This window comes from Lonchura striata, chromosome 25 (genome assembly GCF_046129695.1).
Source record: "Lonchura striata isolate bLonStr1 chromosome 25, bLonStr1.mat, whole genome shotgun sequence".
In the NCBI taxonomy this organism is placed as follows: Eukaryota; Metazoa; Chordata; class Aves; order Passeriformes; family Estrildidae; genus Lonchura; species Lonchura striata.
The window spans coordinates 8,562,183-8,582,413 of NC_134627.1; the positions used below are offsets into that span (position 1 = coordinate 8,562,183).

Genomic DNA, 20,231 nt, shown 5'->3' on the forward strand with positions numbered 1-20,231 from the left:
GCGCTCCTCTTCCTCTTCCTCGGCCGCGCTTCGGCCTCAGCGCCGCCGCTGCGGCCGCCGCAGCCCGGCCACGGGGACCCCCGCGCCGGGGACCCCTCCCCACGCCCGCACCGGGGTCCCCTCCCTGCGGCGGGGCCCCCCCGGCGGCCGCGCTGTGCAGGCTGGGGCCCCCCCGCCCGCCTCTGTCCCCGCGTGTCCCCCCCGGTTCCATCCCCGCGTGTCCCCCCCGGCTCTGTCCCCGCGTGTCCCCCCTGGCTCCATCCCCGCATCCCCCTCCCCAATTCCATCCCCGCGTGTCCCCCCGGGTTCCATCTCCGCATCCCCCTCCCCAATTCCATCCCCGCGTGTCCCCCCCGGTTCCATCCCCGCATCCCCCTCCCCAATTCCATCCCCGCGTGTCCCCCCCGGTTCCATCCCCGCGTGTCCCCCCCGGTTCCATCCCCGCATCCCCCTCCCCAATTCCATCCCCGCGTGTCCCCCCCGGTTCCATCCCCGCGTGTCCCCCCCGGCTCTGTCCCCGCGTGTCCCCCCCGCCTCTGTCCCCGCGTGTCCTCCCCGGCTCTGTCCCCGCGTGTCCCCCCCGGTTCCATCCCCGCATCCCCCTCCCCAATTCCATCCCCGCGTGTCCCCCCCACTTCCATCCCCGCATCCCCCTCCCCAATTCCATCCCCGCGTGTCCCCCCCACTTCCATCCCCGCATCCCCCCCCAGTTCCATCCCCGCATCCCCCTCCCCAGATCTGTCCCCGCGTCCCCCTCCCCAATTCCATCCCCGCGTGTCCCCCCCAGTTCCATCCCCGCGTCCCCCTCCCCAATTCCATCCCCGCGTGTCCCCCCCAGTTCCATCCCCGCGTCCCCCTCCCCAGATCTGTCCCCGCGTCCCCCTCCTCAGCTCCATCCCCGCGTGTCCCCCCCGCATCCCCCTCCCCAGCTGTCCCCTTGTCCCCCCCCGTTCTGTCTCCCTGGCCCCTCAGTCTCGTCCCTGCACCCCCCCAGATTTGTGCCCACCCCCCGGATCTGTCCCCCCATCCTGTCCCCACATCATCCCGCATCCTCCCCTCACATCCCCCCGCCTTTGTCCCCATGTCCCCCAATCCTGTCCCCAAATCCCCCCCCAGTTTGTCCCCATGTCCCCCCATCCTGTCCCCAAATCCCCCCCCCGTTTGTCCCCATGTCCCCCCATCCTCCCCTCACATCCCCCCGCCTTTGTCCCCATGTCCCCCAATCCTGTCCCCAAATCCCCCCCCAGTTTGTCCCCATGTCCCCCATCCTGTCCCCAAATCCCCCCCCCCAGTTTGAACCTGTCCCTGCGCCCCTTCCGGCTCTGTCCCCGTGTCCCCCCTCCCGTCCCTGTGTCCCCTCACTTTCACCCACTTGTCCCCCCAAGCCCCCCCGCCCCGGGTGTCCCTCGGTGTCCCCACAGGACCCCAATGTCCCCCTCAACCCCTCGGGGGCGCGGCGCATCCCCTGGCAGTGCCAGTCCGTGCTGGCGGGGGGGGCACCGTGCCAGGGTGTCCGGACGGGCGGGGACAGCGCGGCCCCCCCTTCCTACAGGGCCGGGGGGGATTTTGGGGGTTTTTTTGTGATTTTTGCCTCCCCCTGGGTGCCTGAGGGCGAGGGGGCCAGGCCCGACCCCCGTGGCCGTGTTGGGGTCCCTCCTGCGTGGGGGGGGACACAACAGGGGACCCCCCCTTGTCCCCAGCGTGGGCGGCAGGACCCTGCAATGTGCGACTGTCCCCTCCCCGTGTCACCCGTGTCACCTCCGGCCCTTTGTGCGTGACGAGGCGTGACGCGACACGGGGGGGCGGCCCCCCACGACCACCCCCTCCCCTCCCCCTCCCCTTCCCCTCCCCTTCCGCCGCTGCCATGGCCCCCCCCACCCCCCCCGCAGGTCCCCGTCGCTGCCACCCGCGCTCCTCTCGTGTCACCGTCCCCACGCAGCGCCGTGTCCGCCCCCGGGCGCGCACACGCGTGTTCCCGTCTCGCTGCTGGCCGTGCCGGTGGGGGGGGTGGTCTCTGCTGTCCCCAAGTGTCCCCAAATGTCCCCCCACGAGTGGGAGCACTGGGACCAGCCCGCCCCGGGGACACCTCCGGGCCCGTCCGCGGGACGCGGAGCCCCGCGGAGCGCCGTGCCCGGTGGCGGGCGGTGGCACCGGAGGGGTGTCCCCTGTGGGACCCCCCCGCGGGCCCCCCCGGCCCCGCTGGCTCCGTCAATCAGCGCCGGCGCCGGAACATGGAGGGCCCCGAGCTGCTGCGGCTCTGGGCGCTGGCAGGCGAGCGACAGCCCTGTCACCCACGGGGGACACGGCCGGCCCGGGGGGCGAGGGCAGGGGCACCCCAAAGTGGGGGGGACGCGGGGGGTCACCGGAGGGGAGGACGGGGGGTGGGACGGGGCTGGGACGTGCCGGAGCTAAAAAAAGCCACCGTGTCCCGGGTGCCAGCGGGGTCTGGGACAGGGCGGGGGACAACGGGTGGGACTTGTGAAGGTGCTGGGCCCATCCTGGCCCTGTCCCCGTCCCCATCCCATCCTGGCCCTGTCCCCGTCCCCATCCCATCCTGGCCCTGTCCCCGTCCCAGCCCTGACCCCGTTCTGTCCCTGTCCCCACCCTCAACATCCTCCCGCTCTGCCTGGGGACACCTGGCACTGCGGGCACACGGTGCTGCCCCTCTGAGAGTCCCAGGGGTCTGTGGGCACTGGGGAAACTGAGGCAGGGAGGGGCGGCGGTCCCAGCCCTGGCTCCAGCCCCGTGTGCGGCCGCAGGCCTGGCCCTGGGGGTGTCCCTGGCCACCGACCCCGACCACCGCGTCCTGCCCGAGCTCCGCCTCTCCGCCGAGACCGGAGCCGTCTTCGTGCACGAGCTGCAGCGGGAGCCCTTCCTGGAGGCCTTCGGCGGCAGCGAGGATGACGATGGTGAGGCCAGCCTGGGGGGCTGGGGGTGGTAAAAGGGGGGGCCGCTGGCCGATGGCCCCCTCCAGCATCACCCCAGCCGGGCTGTCTGTCTGTCCGTCCATCATCGGCACCCTCCACCCATCTGGGGCTCCCCCAGCAGCGCCCCACTGCCTCGGGGTGCCCCCCCAGGGGTCCCTCCTCTTTGGGGTCCCGGCTCAGAGCTGGGAGCGGCACCCCAGGGACCAGCGGGACGGGGCGGGGGGCACAGCTGGCGGTGCCCGCGCCCACCCCCGCGTGTCCCCGCAGCTCCCGTGACCTTCCGCGCCCACCTGCGGGGCCGCCCGGACCTGCCGCGGTGGCTGCGCCTGGCCCAGCGCGGCCCGGGCCAGCCCGGCTTCCTGTACGGCCGCCCGCCGGCGGCGGAGCTGGGCACGCACCGCGTCCAGGTACGGCCCCGGTGTCCCGGTGTCCCGGTGTCCCCGCCGGGCTGGCCCACCCCCGGTGTCCCCGGTGTCCCCGCAGGTGCTCGCCTACAACCGCCGCTCCTTTGCCACCGCGTCCCAGCACCTGGTGATCGGTGTCACCCGGTCCCCAGGTACGGCCCCGGTACCCCGAACTGTGCGGGGCGGCCCCGCCACGGCCACGGCGTGTCCCCCGTGTCCCCCCGTGCCCACCTGTGTCCCCCCGTGTCCCCCAGTGTCACCCCCTGTCTCCCTGTGTCACCCAAGTTCCCCATGTCCCTCCGTGTCCCCCCATGTCTCCCCGTGTCCCCCCGTGTCCTGCTGTGTCCCCAAAGCCTCCCAGCCCCTCCTCCGTGTCCTGCCTGTCCCCCGTGTTCCCCATGTTCCCCGTGTCACCCCGTGTCCCCCCGTGTCTCCCCGTGTCCCCCGTGTCCCCGCGCGTCCCCCTATTTTCCCCTGTGATCCTCAGTGTCCCCTATGTCCCCCATGTCCCCCTGTGTCCTTCCGTGTCCCCCATGTCCCCCCGTGTCCCCCCGTGTCCCCGCATGTCCCCCGTGTCCCCGCGCGTCCCCACGGGTGCCGCCTGTCCCCCATGTTCCCCATGTCCCCCATGTCCCCCCGTGTCCCCCCGTGTCCCCCCGTGTCCCCCCGCGTCCCCCCGTGTCCCCGCGCGTCCCCACGGGTGCCGCCTGTCCCGCAGGTGGGGAGGCGCCGTTCCAGGCCGAGTTCCTGGTGGGGAACCGGGACGTGGAGGAGCTGCTGCCCGGGGCGGCGCGGGAGCGCTTCCTGCGGGCCTCGGCGGGGCTGTGGCAGCGCGGGGACCTGCGGGTCACCGCCGTCACCTCGGCCCTGCACCGCGGCGCCCGCGCCCCGCTGCCCATCGAGGGCCGCAGGGAGGGGTACGGCCGGCCGGGGGCCCCGCGGGGTGCGGGCTCCACCCGGCGTGGGGTGACAATGCGGGGTGGTCTCACCAGAGCGGGTTTGGGGTCACCTCACACCCCAGGTGGGGGTGACAATGCGGGCTGGTCTCACCAGAGCGGGTTTGGGGTCACCTCACACCCCAGGTGGGGTGACAATGCGGGGTGGTCTCACCCCGGCGGGTTTGGGGTCACCTCACACCCCAGGTGGGGTGACAATGCGGGGTGGTCTCACCCCGGCGGGGTGCGGGGTACACCTCTGGTTGGGGTGACAATGCGGGGTGGTCTCACCAGAGCGGGTTTGGGGGTCACCTCACACCCCAGGTGGGGGTAACAATGTGGGGTGGTCTCACGGCCGCGGGTTTGGGGGTCCCCCGGCGCAGGGTGATGCTGTGGGGTGGTCTCGCTGGGGCGGGTTTGGGGGTCCCCCGGCGCAGGGTGACAGTCAGGGTGGTCTCACTGGGCGGGTTTGGGGGTCCCCCGGCACAGGGTGACAGTCAGGGTGGTCTCACTGGGCGGGTTTGGGGGTCCCCCGGCGCAGGGTGTACGTCCAGGTGGGCTCCCACAGCCCCTTCTCGCCGTGCCTGGTGGCCGCCGCGTCCCCGCAGAGCCGCGCCCGCTGCCAGCGCGGCCAGCGGCCCCTCGCCTCCTGCTACGACACCTTCGGCCCCCACTTCTCCATCCGCTGGTGCAACCTCACCCTGGTGAGACCCCCCCGTGTCCCCTCGTGTCACCTGCGTGTCCCCCCGTGTCCCCCCGTGTCACCCCCGTGTCCCCTGTGATCCCCCGTGTCACCCCATGTCAACCCCATGTCCTCCCGTGTCCCCGTGTCCCCCCGTGTCCCCAGAGCCCCCCAGCCCTTTCCCCATGTCCCCCCATGTCCCCCGTGTCCCCAGAGCCCCCCCGTGTCCCCCCATGTCCTCCCGTGTCTCCCGTGTCCCCAGAGTCCCCCTGTGTCCCCATGTCCCCCCCATGTCCCCCCGTGTCCCCAGAGCCCCCCCGTGTCTCCCATGTCCCCCTTGTCCCCCCCATATCCCCCCGTGTCCCCCCATGTCCCCCATGTCCCCAGAGCCCCCCAGGCTCTCCTGACGCCCCCTCCCCTTCAGCTGCAGGTCGTGCCCAGCCCCAGCGGGCCGGGGCCGCTCTGGGGGTCGGGGGTGCTGGACGAGGGGGTCGCGTTCGAGCCGCCCCCCGAGGCCGCCCCCCGGGAGCTGCTCCCCGCCTTCCTGGTGACGCTGCTGGTGCCGCTGGCGGTGGCCGCGCTGCTCTGCCTGCTCCTGGGCCACCTGATGTGCTGCCGCAGGGAGGGCGTGTGAGTCGGGGGTCCCCCCACCCTGCCAGGCCGCGGGGACCCCTGCCCGAGTGTCCCCTCCCCTGCCCTGGTGTCCCCTCCCCACCCCGAGTGTCCCCTCCCCACCCCGAGTGTCCCCTCCCTGTCCCCGTGTCCCCTCCCCGGCCGGGGGGTGCTGCGGGCCCTGCTCACCACATTTTTCGGGGTTTGAACTTTTTCTTCTCTTTTGTAGGGAAAAACGGAACTTGGAGACGTCGGAGTGAGTCTGTGGGGCGGTTTTGGGGGGGCTATTTTGGGGGGGGCGGTTTTGGGGGGCTGTTTTGGGGGGGCGGTTTTGGGGGGCTGCTTTTTGGGGGTTTCTTCCAGCCAAGCGTGGGGTCAGGGCTGGGCAGGGAAAGGGCACAGGGAACAATCGGCTCTTTGGGGGTGCCACGGAGCCCAAAGGTCCCCCCACCCCAAAGGGGCCCCTCCTGCCCTCGCCACCCCTCGGGCCCCCCAAAACCCCCCTCAGACACGGGGTGGGGCACAAGGAGCTTCTGAGGGGCCCCCGGGCAGGGAGGAGACCCCAAAGATGAGGGGCAGACCCCAGAAAGGACACGCAGACCCCAGTGATGGGGTTCAGCCCTCACTTTTGGGGGACAGACCCCAGAAAGGACATGCAGACCCCAGTGATGGGGTTCAGCCCTCACTTTTGGGGGACAGACCCCAGAAAGGACACGCAGACCCCAGTGATGGGGTTCAGCCCTCACTTTTGGGGGACAGACCCCAGAAAGGACATGCAGACCCCAGTGATGGGGTTCAGCCATCACTTTTGGGGGACAGACCCCAGAAAGGACATGCAGACCCCAGTGATGGGGTTCAGCCATCACTTTTGGGGGACAGACCCCAAAAAGGACACGCAGACCCCAGTGATGGGTTTCAGCCATCACTTTTGGGGGACAGACCCCAATGATGGGGTTCAGCCCTCACTTTTGGGGGACAGACCCCAATAAAGACGGGGTGCAGACCCCAGTAAAGGCACTCAGACCCCGCTGAAGGCTGAGCACACCCCGTGACGGGGAGCAGTCCCCAGTGACGGGGTGCCCACCCTGGTTTTGGGGTGAAGATCCCGATTTCGGGGCGCACTCCCAGACGCGGCCGCGCTGCCGGGGACGGGACCCCCGAAAGGGCTCCGGGGGTGCCCCCCGGGCCGGGCTGACGGCGCCCGTCCCCGCAGCATCCAGCTGTTCCACCACGGCTCCATCCTGGGGGACACGCGGGAGCTGCGGCTCATGGCCGGCCGGCGGGACGTGCCCCGGCCGCTCTCCACGCTGCCCATGTTCCCGCTCCGCGCCGCTCCGCGCCCCGGCCCCGCGGGCAGCGCTCGGCCCGGGGCCCGCGCCCCGCTGCTGCCGCCCTGAGCGGCGCCCAAGGGCTCCGAGGGGCTTTTTGGGGGGCAAAACCCGGGAGGAGCTGCGGGTCCGGCCGGGCTCTGCCCGGAGGAGTCGGGGTGTCGCCGCTTTTGGGTGAGTTTTGGTGCATAAATGGAGAATTCGGTGACGAAATGAGGCTTTGGCGCTTTATTTACGGGGTGGGTTTGGGGGTGCTCAGCCGCCACCCCGCCATCAAAAGGGGGGGAGTCGCAAGGGTTGGGGTGACTCCGAGTGACCCCCCCAGCCCCGCGGGGGGACGGGGGAGCGGGATGGGGATTGGCAAAAAGGGGGGGACGCGCTCCCGGACCCCGCGGTAGCCCCCCAAAATCCCCCCCGGCTCACCTGGCTGTCCGTGCCCGCTCCGCTCGCCCCGCCCGGCGCCCCCGGACCCCTCCCCGCCGCCGGGGCGCCCCCGGCCCAGCCCCGAGGAAGAAAGAGGCTCTGTGAGAGCCGCGGAGAGCCGCGGAGAGCCGCGGAGAGCCCCCCCGGCCGGGGCGGCGCCGGGGCCCCGCAGAACAAGGGCGGCCATTGACGGAGCGGGAGCGGCCCCGGCCGGGGGTCCCCGGTGCCCCCCGCCACCGGCAGCGGGCACGGCCCCCCGGGCCCCCCGAGGGGCTCCTAGCGGGGCGCCCCACACCAACCCCGCATTTTGGGGCGTCGCTCTGTGCCCACCCCCCTCCCCTGCTCTGCCTTTCGGGGGTCGCTCTGAGCTGAGCCCCCCCCCAGTGTCCTCAGCCTGGCTGAAGCCCAGCCCTTCCAGCCCCCTCCCCATTTGGGGGGACCCCCAAAAACCCCTCCCTTTGGGGGAATCCCAGGAGCTCTGCGCCCCTCAACCCTTCCAGCCCCCTCCCCATTTGGGGGGACCCCCAAAAACCCCTCCCATTGGGGGGTTCCCAGCGGCTCTGCACCCCCAGCCCTTCCAACCCCCTCCCAATTTGGGGACCCCCAAAAACCCCTCATTTTGGGAGGTTCCCAACGAGCCCACTCCCCATTTAGGGACCCCCAAAAACCCCTCCCATTGGGGGGATCCCAGGAGCTCTGCGCCCCTCAACCCTTCCAGCGCCCTCCCCATTTGGGGACCCCCAAAAACCCCTCCATTTGGGGGGTTCCCAGCGGCTCTGCGCCCCCAGCCCATCCCCACCCCCTCCCCTTCCTTCCTCCCCCCGCATCCCGGGCTGGGGGGGCCGGGGCAGGAGGAGGAGGAGGAGGAGGAGGAGGAGGAGGAGGAGGAGGAGGAGGAGGAGGAGGGCAGGGAGCGGAGCACAGAAGCCGCCGGGAGCAGAGCGGGATCGGCCAGGACGGGAGCGGGATGGGGACCGAGGAATTCCCAACTTCGCCCCGCCAGGACCCCCCCGAGCCCCCCGAGAGCGGCGCAGAGCAGCCCGAGGTTGGTTGGATCATTTCACATGCCTTTATTTCAGCAGTCAGGAAAAAAAAAAAAAAAATTAAAATAAAATAAAAATTCCATTCATTTAAAAAAGAAAGAAAAAAAAAAAAAAGAAAAGAAAATAAGAAAACCCCCAAACCAGTTAAAAATTATTAATTAGTTAATTAATTAATTATTATTATAATACATTATACAAAGTAGGTACAAAACCGGGGAGAAGCCGGAGCATCCGGCCAGGGGAGTGGGTTCGTGGGGAGGGAGGGAGGAAAAGCTGCTGGAAGATGAGAGCGGAGCTGGAGTTCCACCTGCTCCACCTGGAAAATCGATTTATTCCTTTTCCCCTTGGGATCTGGTGCCTCGTGCTTTGCGGGATTTGCTGGTGGGGTGGTGGAGGTGGGGGCAGGGGGGGGAATAGCACCTTTGGAAAATTCCCGAGCGGAGCTGAGCAGCAAAATGAAACAAAAATGAAGAAAAGGAGGGAAATAAACGGTGAAATCGAGGGGGGTTAGAACAGACCAAGCGGAGACCTCTTCGGAGGTTGTAGCACCAGGCGGTCCCGGGGTTGGGTGTTCCGGGGCCAAAATTAAAGAGAATATTTAAAAATAATAATTAAAAAAAAAACAAACCCCAAAAAACCAGGATCAAAATCCTGAGGGAAAGAAAAACCTCCAAAGGAAAATCAAAATAAGAGAACAACAGAGCAACCGAAGATAAAAAAAGGGGGGAACACGAGTTGGGGGGGGGGGGGGGGGAATTAGCACCTTTGCTCTGAACCTGGCAGGAAAGTCCCGGCACGGCTGAAAAGCTCCGAACGAAGCTAAAAACCAAAAAAGAAGCCCAAAATTGAGACTAAAAGGACGCCGAAGGAGCCCGAGAGGGGTGAGGTAGCCATCCGGCCAGGCCGTCAGCGCAGCGGCGCCGGAGCTGCTCCGCGCCTCGGCAGGGAATCGCTTTGGCTGCCTGAATGAAAAAGAGAACCAACAACAAACGACGAACAGAGCAAAACCAACCAAACAAACAAACAAACAAAAAAAAACCCAAAAAACATGATAAAAGAGAAGCGGAACAAAAGGAAATCGAGAGAACTCCAAACCAGCGTTATCCGAATTAAAAATAAGGGGGAGAGGGGAGGGAGAACAAAGGAGAAAAAGCAAATTATAGCCAGGAGTTCGACATCTTCCTCGCAGCAGAAATTCGAATTGTGATGAGATGCAAGAAGCCAAGGGTGGGCGGGGAGGGGCCTGGGGGTCCCGGGGGGCTTGGGGACCCTCGGGGAGCTGAGCTTTGCGGCTGAGGAATGAGGGGGGCAAGCAAGCGAACCCACTTCCTGGTGATTTTGTTTGAAAAAGTCATTTATTTGGTTTTTTTTTTAATATTTTTGGGGGGGGTTGAATGTTTTGGTTCTGGTTTTTTTTGGCGGGGTGGAGGGTTTTTGAGGTTTTTCTCTTACGGCAACGAAACCGGAGCTGTTTTAGAGAGGCTGGATAGGAACCGACACAAATTCAAGTCCATGTGAAATTTTCTCCTTTTTTTTTTTTTTTTTTTTTTTTTGGGCTGGGTTGGTTTTTTTTTTTTTTGGCTTTTTTTTTTTTTGGCGTTTTTTTTTTTTTATTATTATTCTTCTTCTTTTTATCATTATTATTATTACTCTCTCCTGTCACGGATGCGCCATCCAGGGTTACAAGAAGCAGACGGGGCCGATGTCGATGCCGAATTCCTGGTCCGGAGCGCCGACGTCCATAGGAGCCAAATCGATGATGGGCAGGCGCGAGGTCTTCGTCGTCTTGTACTCGATGACCGTCTTGCCCCAGGCGCCCGTGTGACTCTGCGGGGACACCAGCGTCACCCCCCGTCCCCGGCGGGCGCCCCCCGGCCCGCGGCCCGGCACCCACCGTGCAGCCGTCCTCGGTGACGCCGTAGGTGAAGCGGCTGTTGCCCTCGGCGCGGATCTCGATCTCGTTGGCGCCCTGCAGCAGCAGCGCCTTCCTCAAGCTGCCGCTGGCCTGCTCCATGTAGGCCACGCTGTTCTTGCAGTGGTAGGTGACGTTCTGGGCCGCCTCGGTGGCCATGAGGCGCAGGAAGGTCAGCTGGATGGCCACGTCGGCCGGGTCGGAGCCCTCGCCGCCGTACTCGAACTGCGCCGCGGCACGGACGGACGGACGGACGTCGGTCAGCGCCGCGCCGCCGCGCCCGCCCGGCCCCGAGCCCCCCGCGGCCCCCGCGCCCACCTGGAAGCCGTCGCTCATGGCCTCGCCGAACCAGACGTGCTTCTTCTCCTTGGGGTTCTTGCTGAGGTACCAGTTCTTGCGGGGCACGGACGCCCGCGTCGGGTACACGCACGTCTCGCCCGTCTCCATGTTGCAGAAGACCTTGATGGCATCCAGGTTGCAGCCTTGGTTGGGGTCGATCCAGTACTCGCCTGAGGGGACGGGACGGGGTCAGGACAGCGGGAGGACGTGGAGGGGAGGGACGGCCACGGGGGAACCGGGGTGGGACAGCGGGGGGATGGACGGGAGGGACAGCGGCAGGGAGGGAGCGTGGGGGTGAGGGGCAGCCCGGGGATGGAGGATGAGGGTGAGGAGCAGCCCTAGGGGATGGAGGATGAGGAGCAGCCCCAGGGGATGGAGGATGAGGAGCAGCCCCAGGGATGGAGGATGAGGAACAGCCCCAGGGATGGAGGTGAGGAGAAGCCCCAGGGATGGAGGATGAGGAGCAGCCCCAGGGATGGAGAATGAGGAGAAGCCCCAGGGATGGAGGTTGAGGAGAAGCCCCAGGGATGGAGGATGAGGAGCAGCCCCAGGGATGGAGGTGAGGAGAAGCCCCGGGGATGGAGGATGAGGAGCAGCCCCAGGGATGGAGGTGAGGAGAAGCCCCGGGGATGGAGGATGAGGAGCAGCCCCAGGGATGGAACAAGTGAGGAGAATGCAGGAGAGAACAGGTGAGGAAGAGCCAGGAGGGATGAAGGACAAGGGTGAGGAGCAGCCCCAGGGGATGGAGGATGAGGATGAGGAGCAGCCCCAGGGGATGGAGGTGAGGAGAATCCAGGAGGGAACAGGTGAGGAAGAGCCAGGAGGGATGAAGGATGAGGGTGAGGAGCAGCCCCAGGGGATGGAGGATGGAGCTGAGGAGCAGCCCCAGGGGATGGAGGATGAGGAGCAGCCCCAGGGATGGAGGTAAAGAGAATCCACGAGGAAACAGGTGAGGAAGAGCCAGGAGGGATGAAGGATGAGGGTGAGGAGCAGCCCCAGGGGATGGAGGATGGAGCTGAGGAGCAGCCCCAGGGGATGGAGGATGAGGAGCAGCCCCAGGGGATGGAGGTAAAGAGAATCCACGAGGAAACAGGTGAGGAAGAGCCAGGAGGGATGAAGGATGAGGGTGAGGAGCAGCCCCAGGGGATGGAGGTGAGGAGAATCCAGGAGGGAACAGGTGAGGAAGAGCCAGGGGGGGATGAAGGATGAGGGTGAGGAGCAGCCCCAGGGGATGGAGGATGGAGCTGAGGAGCAGAGGATGGAGGGATGGGTGAGGGCCGGGAGATGTTGAGGGTGAGGGGAGGAAGGCGAGGAGCAGCCGTGGGAGATGAGGAGGGAGGTGAGGAAGGCAAAGGGAGGAGATGGAGGTGGAGCAGGAAAAGAGGAAGAAGAAGGGGAGAAAACAGGAGAGGGACGGGAAGGAGGGACAGGAGAGGGACGGAGCAGGGAGAGATGGAGCAGGGAGGATGGATGATGGATGACAGAGGATGGAGCAGGGAGGATGGATGATGGAGAATGGAATAGGGAGGATGGAGCAGGGAGGGGAGGGCAGACAGGAGAGACAGGACAGCCGAGGGCCGGTGCGGATGCACCCAGAGGTGGAAGAAGGACAGAAGCGAGGAGCAGCAGAGGGGACAGAGACGGGGTGACAGCCCCGGGGGACGGCGGGGGGACACCGACCGCTCTTCCAGTCGCCGTGGCACATCTTCAGGTCGCGGCAGGTGCGGGCGGGGTTCTTGCGGGTGCCCTCGGGGCTGCGGATGTTCTCGATCTGCTGGCTCAGGCTCTTGAGGGTGGTGTCCACCTCCACGTCGCGGTCCCGCATCACGTTGGCGTCGTCGGCCCGGTAGTAGCGGCCGCCGTCGTGCGCCTTCTCCTGGGGCGGCTGCGGCAGGAAGCTGAAGTCGAAGCCGCCGCTCGGGGGGCCGGGAGGACCGGGGGGCCCGGGGGGCCCGGGGGGACCCTGCGGGGCGAGAGGAGGAGGAGGATGGTGACGGAGGAGCGGGCGCTGAAGGCGGGCGGCTCGGGGGGGGCGGACGGCTCGGGACGTACGACGGGACCGACGTCTCCGGTGCGGCCGCGGGGGCCGGGGGGGCCGATGGGGCCGGGCAGCCCGTTCAGACCGTCCTTGCCGGCGGCACCGGCGGAGCCGGGGGGACCCTGCGGGACGGGAGAGAAGCGTGAGCGCGGCCGAGCGGCCCCGGCGGAGCCTCCCGAGCCAAGACCCCGCGGGGGTCCCGAAGGCGGCGGGGACCCCACGCTCCCCCCGCGGCGCGGATGTCGCGGCTCGTCCCGGGACTCACTCGGGGACCGGCGGGACCAGAAGCACCGGAAGGACCTTGTTCGCCAGGAGAGCCCTGCGGCAGTCGAGGAGGAAGAAGAGGCGACATCAGAGGTGGCATCAGCAGCTGGTGCCGCCCCCAGGACGGGCGGGCGGCAGCGCCCGGGGCCACCGGCGCCCCGCGGGACTTACGGGAGGACCGGGTGGGCCCTGGAGACCGGAGAAGCCTCTGTGACCCTTCATGCCTCTGTCACCCTGTTCACCGGTTTCACCTTTGTCACCACGGGGACCTTGGGGACCCTGCAGGAGGAGGAGGAGGAGGAGGAGGAAGATGAGCTGAGCGGGATCCTGGCCAGTGACTGTCCCCAGGCCTGTGGTGGGGACAGAGGCGCCGAGGAGGACACAGCAGAACGTCACTTACAGCAGGACCACGAGCACCAGCAGGACCAGGGGGGCCAGCGGGACCTTGGGGACCCTGGCACAGGAGAGAAGGGGACAGGTTAGAGCATCCTGCACCTCCTGCTGCTGCTGGCTTGGGGCAGAACCACCCTGGGGCGCTCAGGGACCCCCGAGTGGGGTGGTGGCACCTCCGAGACCTCCCTTTACAGGGTGGTGGCACCTCCGAGACCTCCCTTTGCAGGGTGCTGGCACCTCTGCCTTGCTGGGGAAGCTCCTTCAGCAGCAGGAGCTGAGCCCGGGCCAGGCCCCAGAACCAGAACCGGCTCCTTCCCGGTGTCCCCGGGCCGGGCCGGGGGGCGCAAGGGGGGCTCTGGGCCGAGCGTCACTTACGGTCTCACCACGGTCTCCGTTCTTGCCAGCAGGACCGACGGGGCCGGGGGCACCGGGGGCACCGGGAGCACCAGGGGGGCCGGCGGGGCCGGTCTCACCGCGATCGCCCTGCGAGGAGGAGCAGGAGGAGCAGGAGGAGCAGGAGCAGGAGGAGGAGGAGGAGGAGGAAGAGGAGAGGTCAGTGCGGGCCAGCACAGCCCCTCGCCCCTCCCGCGCCCCCTCAGAGCCCGCTCACCTTGGGACCGGCGGCGCCGTCACGGCCGGGAGCACCTTCAGCACCGGGAGCGCCCTGCGGGAGCAGAGACCCTCGTCAGGGGTGGGGGGGCACGGCGGGGGTCCCACAGCCCCCACGGGGGGTCCCACAGCCCCCCACGGGGGGTCCGTGCCCCCAGCCCCGATGGCGCCGCGGGCTCACCTCGCGTCCGGCTTCTCCGGGGGGTCCGGCCAGGCCGGGGGGGCCCATGGGGCCGGGCGGGCCGCGCTCGCCGGGGGAACCGGAGGGGCCTTGCTTGCCGGGTTCACCCTGCGGGGGGACACAGCGGGGGCTCGGGCACCGTGGGACAGCCACCCGCGGGGGTGGCCGAGCCCTCGGTTACCGGGAGCCCCCCGGTACTCACGGAGGGGCCGGGCAGCCCGGGGAAGCCTCGCTCGCCTCTCTGACCGGGGAGACCGACGACACCGCGCTGGCCGGCGATACCTTGGGGTCCGGGGGTACCGGGAGCGCCCTGCGGGGACAACCGGCGGCTCAGCGGGGGCGGCGGCGGCCGCCACCCTCGCCGCGGAGGGGACAGGCGGGGACGGGCAGAGGGGTGCGGGCAGCGGGGCACTCACGATGGGGCCGTCAGCGCCGGGGGCTCCCTTCTCGCCGGGGGGACCGGGGGGACCGGCGGGGCCCGGCTCGCCGGGGCGGCCGGCGGGGCCGGTCTCACCGCGGGGTCCTTTGCCGCCTTCCTTCCCGCTGGGGCCGGGCGGGCCGGGGAGGCCGATGTTGCCCTGAGCGGGGCGGGGGGGGCGATGCCGTCAGGCCGGGACCCCCCCGCTGCCGGCGGAGGGCGGCCGGGGCTGTCCCGGTGCCAACCGGGACAGGGCGGCCACGTGCAGCACCGGGACGGTGCCCAGAGCCTCCTGTGCCGTGTCCCAGCATCTCCTGTCCCGTGTCCCCAGTATCTCCTGTCCCGTGTCCCCAGTATCTCCTGTCCCATGTCCCCAGTATCTCCTGTCCCGTGTCCCCAGTATCTCCTGTCCCATGTCCCCAGCATCTCTTGTCCCGTGTCCCCAGTGCCCACCTCAGTGTCCCAGAGCCTCCTGTCCCATGTCCCCAGTATCTCCAGTCCTGTGTTCCCAGCATCTCCTGTCCCGTGTCCTCAGCACCCTCCTCAGTGTCCCCAATGCCTCCTGTCCCATGTCCCCAGTATCTCCAGTCCTGTGTTCCCAGCATCTCCTGTCCCATGTCCCCAGTATCTCCAGTCCTGTGTTCCCAGCATCTCCTGTCCCGTGTCCTCAGCACCCTCCTCAGTGTCCCCAATGCCTCCTGTCCCGTGTCCCCAGTGCCTCCTGTCCTGTGTCCCCAGCACCCCCACTCCGTGTCCCCATCACCAGCCCCCCAAATGCCCCCAGGGGTACTCACAGAGGGGCCGGGGGGTCCAACTCTTCCAGCAGCACCGGGGAAACCAGTAGCACCCTGCGGGGGAGGAGAGGGCATCAGTGGGGCAGGACCGGGGCTCCGGGGACAATCCCTTCCTTGCCTGGGACCACGCAGGGAGTCCCGGGCTGGTGGCCAGGAGGAAAGCGCCCGCCTGGGGGGCTGATTTGGGGGTGTAAAGGCAACCCCCCCTTTCCCTCTGCTCTGTCCCACTCCATCCCCAGGCAGGTTTGGGGGCGCAGGGCCGGCGGTGCCCCACGGCGTGGGGGGAGCAGAGGAAGGGTTAAAGCCCCTCGGGGTTGTTCCCACGCAGGGGCGCCCCCAAAGTGCCCCAAGCGCCCCTTCCCCACCAAAGCGCTACTTACAGGGGGTCCAGCGCTGCCTCGAGCACCTTTGGGACCGGGAGCACCAACAGCACCCTGGGCGGGAGGAAGAGGAGGAAGAGGAGGAGGAGAAGGGTGAGCCGCGCCGCGGGGCTGCAGCCCGGGCAGCGGGGCGGCCGAGGGGGGCACTTACAGCAGGTCCGGGAGCACCAGTGGGGCCGGCGGGGCCGGGGGGACCGGCGTCGCCCTTGGCTCCAGCATCCCCAGTTTCACCTTTAGCACCAGGCTGGCCGTCAGCACCCTGCGGGACAGGCCCGGCGTCAGCCCGGGGGGCTCGGAGCCACCCTGGGGGGCGGCAGGGGGACCCCCGGGCCGGGGGGAGCGGCCCGTGGCACTTACGGGGGGGCCAGCAAATCCAGCAGGACCGGGAGGGCCGGGCTCGCCGCGGTCACCCTGCGGAGGAGAGGTGGGAGGGGGCGGCGTGAGACGAGCGGGGGACGGCCACCGTGGCCACCAAGGAGCGGTGGCAGGGCCACCGTGGCCACCAAGAAGCGGTGGCAGGGCCAGCGCCGAGGGTGGGGGACGCTTACGGGAGCACCACGGGCGCCGGTGGGACCGGCGGGGCCGGGGGGACCGGCTTCACCCTGGAAAAGGGGAGGAAAAGAGAAAAAAAGGGGTCAGGGCTGAGGCGCGGAGGTGGCGGTGAGCGCCCGGACGCGGCTGTCCCCGCGGGATGTCCCCACCTTGTCACCGGGAGCACCAGCAGGGCCGGGGGGGCCGATGGGGCCGGTCAGGCCTCGGAGACCGTCCTTGCCAGGAGCGCCATCAGCACCTTTGGGACCGGGGTCACCCTGCGGGGGGACACGAGGGTGGGTTACGGGGACAGGTCCCGTGGGGGGTGCACTGAGACATCCCCGGGACGGGCGGGGACCATCCTCCTCCTCCTCCTCCTCCTCCTCCTCCTCCTCCTCCTCCTCCTCCTCCTCCTCCTCCTCCTCCTCCTCCTCCTCCTCCTCCTCCTCCTCCTCCTCCTCCTCCTCCTCCTCGCAAGGGCTGGGCTCTCAGCGAGGGATTGTCCCCAAGGGATGGGACAGGGGTGACACAGAGCATCCCCTGCCCAGCACCCTGCAGCCCGCCGGGCGAGGCTGGGGGCACACCCAGCCCCGAGGGGGCACAAGGACGGTGGCAGCAGGGTGCCAAGGGGGACAGCAGGGGTCTGGGGACACGAGGGGTGCGGGGACACGCACTCTGTCACCCTTGGCGCCTGGCAGGCCGGCAGCACCGCGTTCTCCGGGCATGCCCTGCAGACCGGGGGGGCCCTGGCTCCCGGGGGCTCCGGGGGCACCAGCGTCGCCCTGGCAGGGAGGGAGAGCGGGGATTAGTGAGATCCCGGCACAGCGAACCCGCCCCGGCCTCAGCCCAGCCTCAGGGCTGAGGCCAAACCCGTCCCCCTCACAAGGGGGGCGCGGTGCCCCCCACGCCCAGCCCGGCACCCACCTTAGCACCATCGTTACCGGGAGCACCGTTAGCACCGCGAGGACCTTGGGGACCGGGGGGGCCTTGGACGCCGCGTTCTCCAGGGAATCCTCTCTCGCCCTGGGGAGGTGGGGCAGGCCCCGAGCCCGTCAGGGCCTGGGGGCGCTTTGGGGTGCCCGGAGTTGAGGGGAGACTGGGGGGGTTCGGCTTACCCTGGCACCGGCGGGACCGGGGGCTCCGGCGTCTCCGGGGACACCCTGGGCGGGAGGAGAGGGTGACGAGTCAGAGGGGAACGGGTGGCACCGGGGATGGGCAGAGGGCACCCCGGGGTGCCCCCGGGGGTCCCTCATTCCCTGGGCAGGGCTGGGGCTCCACTGTTCTCCCCCTGCGTACAGCACCTGGGGGTGCCCTGGGGGGACCCCAGCAGCAGCGGCAGCCCCCGGGGTGACCGGGAGAGGGGACAGGAGGGTCCCCAGTGCCTACACTCACCTGCTCACCGGGCTTGCCAGCCTCGCCAGGGGGGCCAGCGGGGCCGGGCAGACCCTGGGCAGGAAGAAGAGGAGCCGTGAGCCACCCCGGAGGGGACAAGGGCAATGTCACCCACGCTCTGGGTGCTTCGTCCCCTGCCGGGGGAGGCGACACTCCTCACCTGGAAGCCAGGAGCACCGGCGGGACCTTGTTCACCTCTTTCTCCAGCGGGACCCTGGGGGACACAGGACAGCCATGGAGGGGGGCAGGTGGCTCCCGAGGCCCCTGGCCGGTGGCCAGGCGTGGTCCTGGGTGGCCGCGGGCCGGGGGATACTCACGGTGGGGCCGGGGGGACCTTGGGCACCGGTTTCACCGTCTTTGCCAGCGGGGCCCTGGGGAGGAGGGAGAGGAGGGTGCTCAGGGCAGCCCCCGCAGGGCTCCGTGCCCGGAGGGTGCTCGGGGCAGCCCCCGCAGGGCTCCGTGCCCGGAGGGTGCTCGGGGCAGCCCCCGCAGGGCTCCGTGCCCGGAGGGTGCTCGGGGCAGCCCCCGCAGGGCTCCGTGCCCGGAGGGTGCTCGGGGCAGCCCCCGCAGGGCTCCGTGCCCGCCCCGAGCCGGGCGTGGGCCTGGAAGCGGCCGCGGGATCCTTCGAAGGCCGGGAGACACCGCGGCGAGCTGCCCGCGGCCGCGTCACCGCCGCTGTCCCCGCTCCAGCGCCGCCGGTAGCCGCCGGGACGGGATCCCAAACACCTCATCCCGCTGCGGCCCCGGGCCAGGAGCCTTCCCCGGCTGCCTCAGCCCCGTTCGCGCTGCATTCCCAGCCGGTCTAACCCCATTCCCACCGGATCTAACCCCATTGCCAGCCGATCTCACCCCATTCCCACCGGATCTAACCCCATTGCCAGCCGATCTCACCCCATTCCCACCCCATTCCCAGCCGGTCTAACCCCATTCCCACCGGATCTAACCCCATTCCCAGCCGGTCTAACCCCATTCCCACCGGATCTAACCCCATTCCCAGCCTATCTCACCCCATTCCCACCTCATTCCCACCCATCCTGCTGGCCCTCCGTGTCACCCCACGCTGGGGTGACGCTCCCTGTCACCCTCCGGGTCACCCCACAGCACTCTGACCCTCTCTGCCGTCTCCCACCGGGGTCACCCTCCCCTGTCACCCCCAGGGCCGCCCGTGCCCCACCCCACACTCACCACGGCGCCGGGGGGACCGGGAGCTCCTCTCTCGCCAGGTTTGCCGGGTTCGCCCTAGAACCGGAGCGGGATGAGCCCGAGGGGCACCGGGGGCGCGGGGCTGGTCCCGGGGCGTCCCTCGGGCACACGCGGGGGGCGGCAGCGGCGCCGGGGGTGGCACTCACCGCAGCACCCTTGGGACCGGGGAATCCCATCACGCCGGCCTGGCCTCGGGCTCCGGGGGGGCCGGGGGGGCCGGGCCGCCCGTCTTGACCGGCGGGACCCTGTCGGGGGCAGGCAGCGCCTCGTCAGCCGGGCCCGCGGCGAGCCGGGGGACGAGGGGACACGGCGGGGACAACTTACAGGGGGGCCGGTCTTGCCGTCCGGACCGGGGCTCCCGGGGCTTCCAGTCAGACCCTGCGGGGCAGCGGGAGGGGGTCAGGAGCTCAGCGCTCCCAGGGGTGCTCCGGGGAACGGGAGCGTCCTGGAACGCGGCTCCTCCGCCGGCACGGGGCAGCCATGCGGCTCCGTGTCACCGTGTCACCGTGTCACCGTGCCACCGTGTCACCGTGCCACCGCTCACCTTGGCACCGGGGAGACCGGGTTCCCCGGGGCGTCCAGCTTCACCAGGAGATCCTTTGGGGCCAACGGGGCCGGGGGAGCCGCGCTCGCCGGGGGGACCCTGGGGAGGGGGGACAGGGGTGATGCAGCTGCAGGACGGCACCGGGGCACCGGCACGGAGCCGTGTCCCCGCCGAGTGGGCACAGGAGACAGCGGCCAGAGCGGCCAGGCCCCGCTGACGCGGCTTTGTCCCGCAGACGGACGCGGGCACCCACCTTGGGACCGGCGATGCCATCGGCGCCAGGGAAGCCGCGGCTGCCAGGAGCGCCCTGAGGGGGACACGGCAGGGTCGGTGTGGGGACACGAGGGGACACGGGGGGACACGGCAGGGTCGGTGTGGGGACACGGGGGGACACGGGGGGACACGGCAGAGTCGGTGTGGGGACACGGGGGGACACGGCAGGGTCGGTGTGGGGACACGGGGGGACACGGCGGGGCTGAGGGGGAGCCGTGTGGCACAGCGGGACACGGCCGCCACTGGGAGCAGCCTGAAGGGGTTGGGGGTGTCACCACGGGGTCCCCAAACACGCACGAGGTTCACGGGGGGATGGGGGGAGGGCGGGGGTGGGGACAGGGACATGGACATGGACATGGCAGGGCTGGAGATGGCAACAGGGACATGGCCAGGGGGGACAGGGACATGGACATGGCCAGGGGGGACAGGAACATGGACATGGCTGGGGTGGGGACATGGACATGGACATGGCAGGGATGGGGACATGGACATGGACATGGCCAGGGGGGACAGGAACATGGACGTGGCTGGGGTGGGGACAGGGACATGATGGGGATGGGGACAGGGACATGGTGGGGATGGGGACAAGGACAGGGACATGGCGGG

General features: G+C 69.3%; 2 protein-coding genes across 2 annotated transcripts; one reads left to right on the forward strand and one right to left on the reverse strand.

The window, feature by feature from the left end:
• The first annotated feature begins 2,022 nt into the window (after nucleotides 1–2,022).
• Nucleotides 2,023–6,957, forward strand: SGCA (sarcoglycan alpha). The gene is made up of 9 exons (XM_077788397.1): nucleotides 2,023–2,271; nucleotides 2,760–2,909; nucleotides 3,195–3,334; nucleotides 3,411–3,483; nucleotides 4,050–4,248; nucleotides 4,808–4,970; nucleotides 5,373–5,578; nucleotides 5,790–5,816; nucleotides 6,774–6,957. Exons 1-9 carry the CDS (start codon nucleotides 2,232–2,234, stop codon nucleotides 6,955–6,957), a joined length of 1,182 nt encoding a protein of 393 aa, XP_077644523.1. The 5' UTR covers nucleotides 2,023–2,231.
• A 2,988-nt stretch (nucleotides 6,958–9,945) lies between these two features.
• Nucleotides 9,946–19,982, reverse strand: COL1A1 (collagen type I alpha 1 chain). Its single transcript, XM_077788398.1, has 31 exons — nucleotides 19,923–19,982; nucleotides 19,606–19,659; nucleotides 19,353–19,451; nucleotides 19,133–19,186; nucleotides 18,955–19,053; nucleotides 18,791–18,844; nucleotides 17,923–17,976; nucleotides 17,766–17,819; nucleotides 17,606–17,659; nucleotides 17,329–17,373; nucleotides 17,138–17,236; nucleotides 16,888–16,995; nucleotides 16,384–16,491; nucleotides 16,231–16,284; nucleotides 16,040–16,093; nucleotides 15,834–15,941; nucleotides 15,683–15,736; nucleotides 15,303–15,356; nucleotides 14,507–14,668; nucleotides 14,293–14,400; nucleotides 14,091–14,198; nucleotides 13,911–13,964; nucleotides 13,676–13,783; nucleotides 13,308–13,361; nucleotides 13,079–13,186; nucleotides 12,909–12,962; nucleotides 12,658–12,765; nucleotides 12,286–12,568; nucleotides 10,585–10,775; nucleotides 10,249–10,491; nucleotides 9,946–10,181 (listed from the first exon to the last, which is right to left on the reverse strand). The coding sequence occupies exons 1-31, from the start codon at nucleotides 19,980–19,982 to the stop codon at nucleotides 10,035–10,037; spliced, it is 2,994 nt and encodes a 997-aa protein (XP_077644524.1). The 3' UTR covers nucleotides 9,946–10,034.
• Nucleotides 19,983–20,231: the final 249 nt, after the last annotated feature.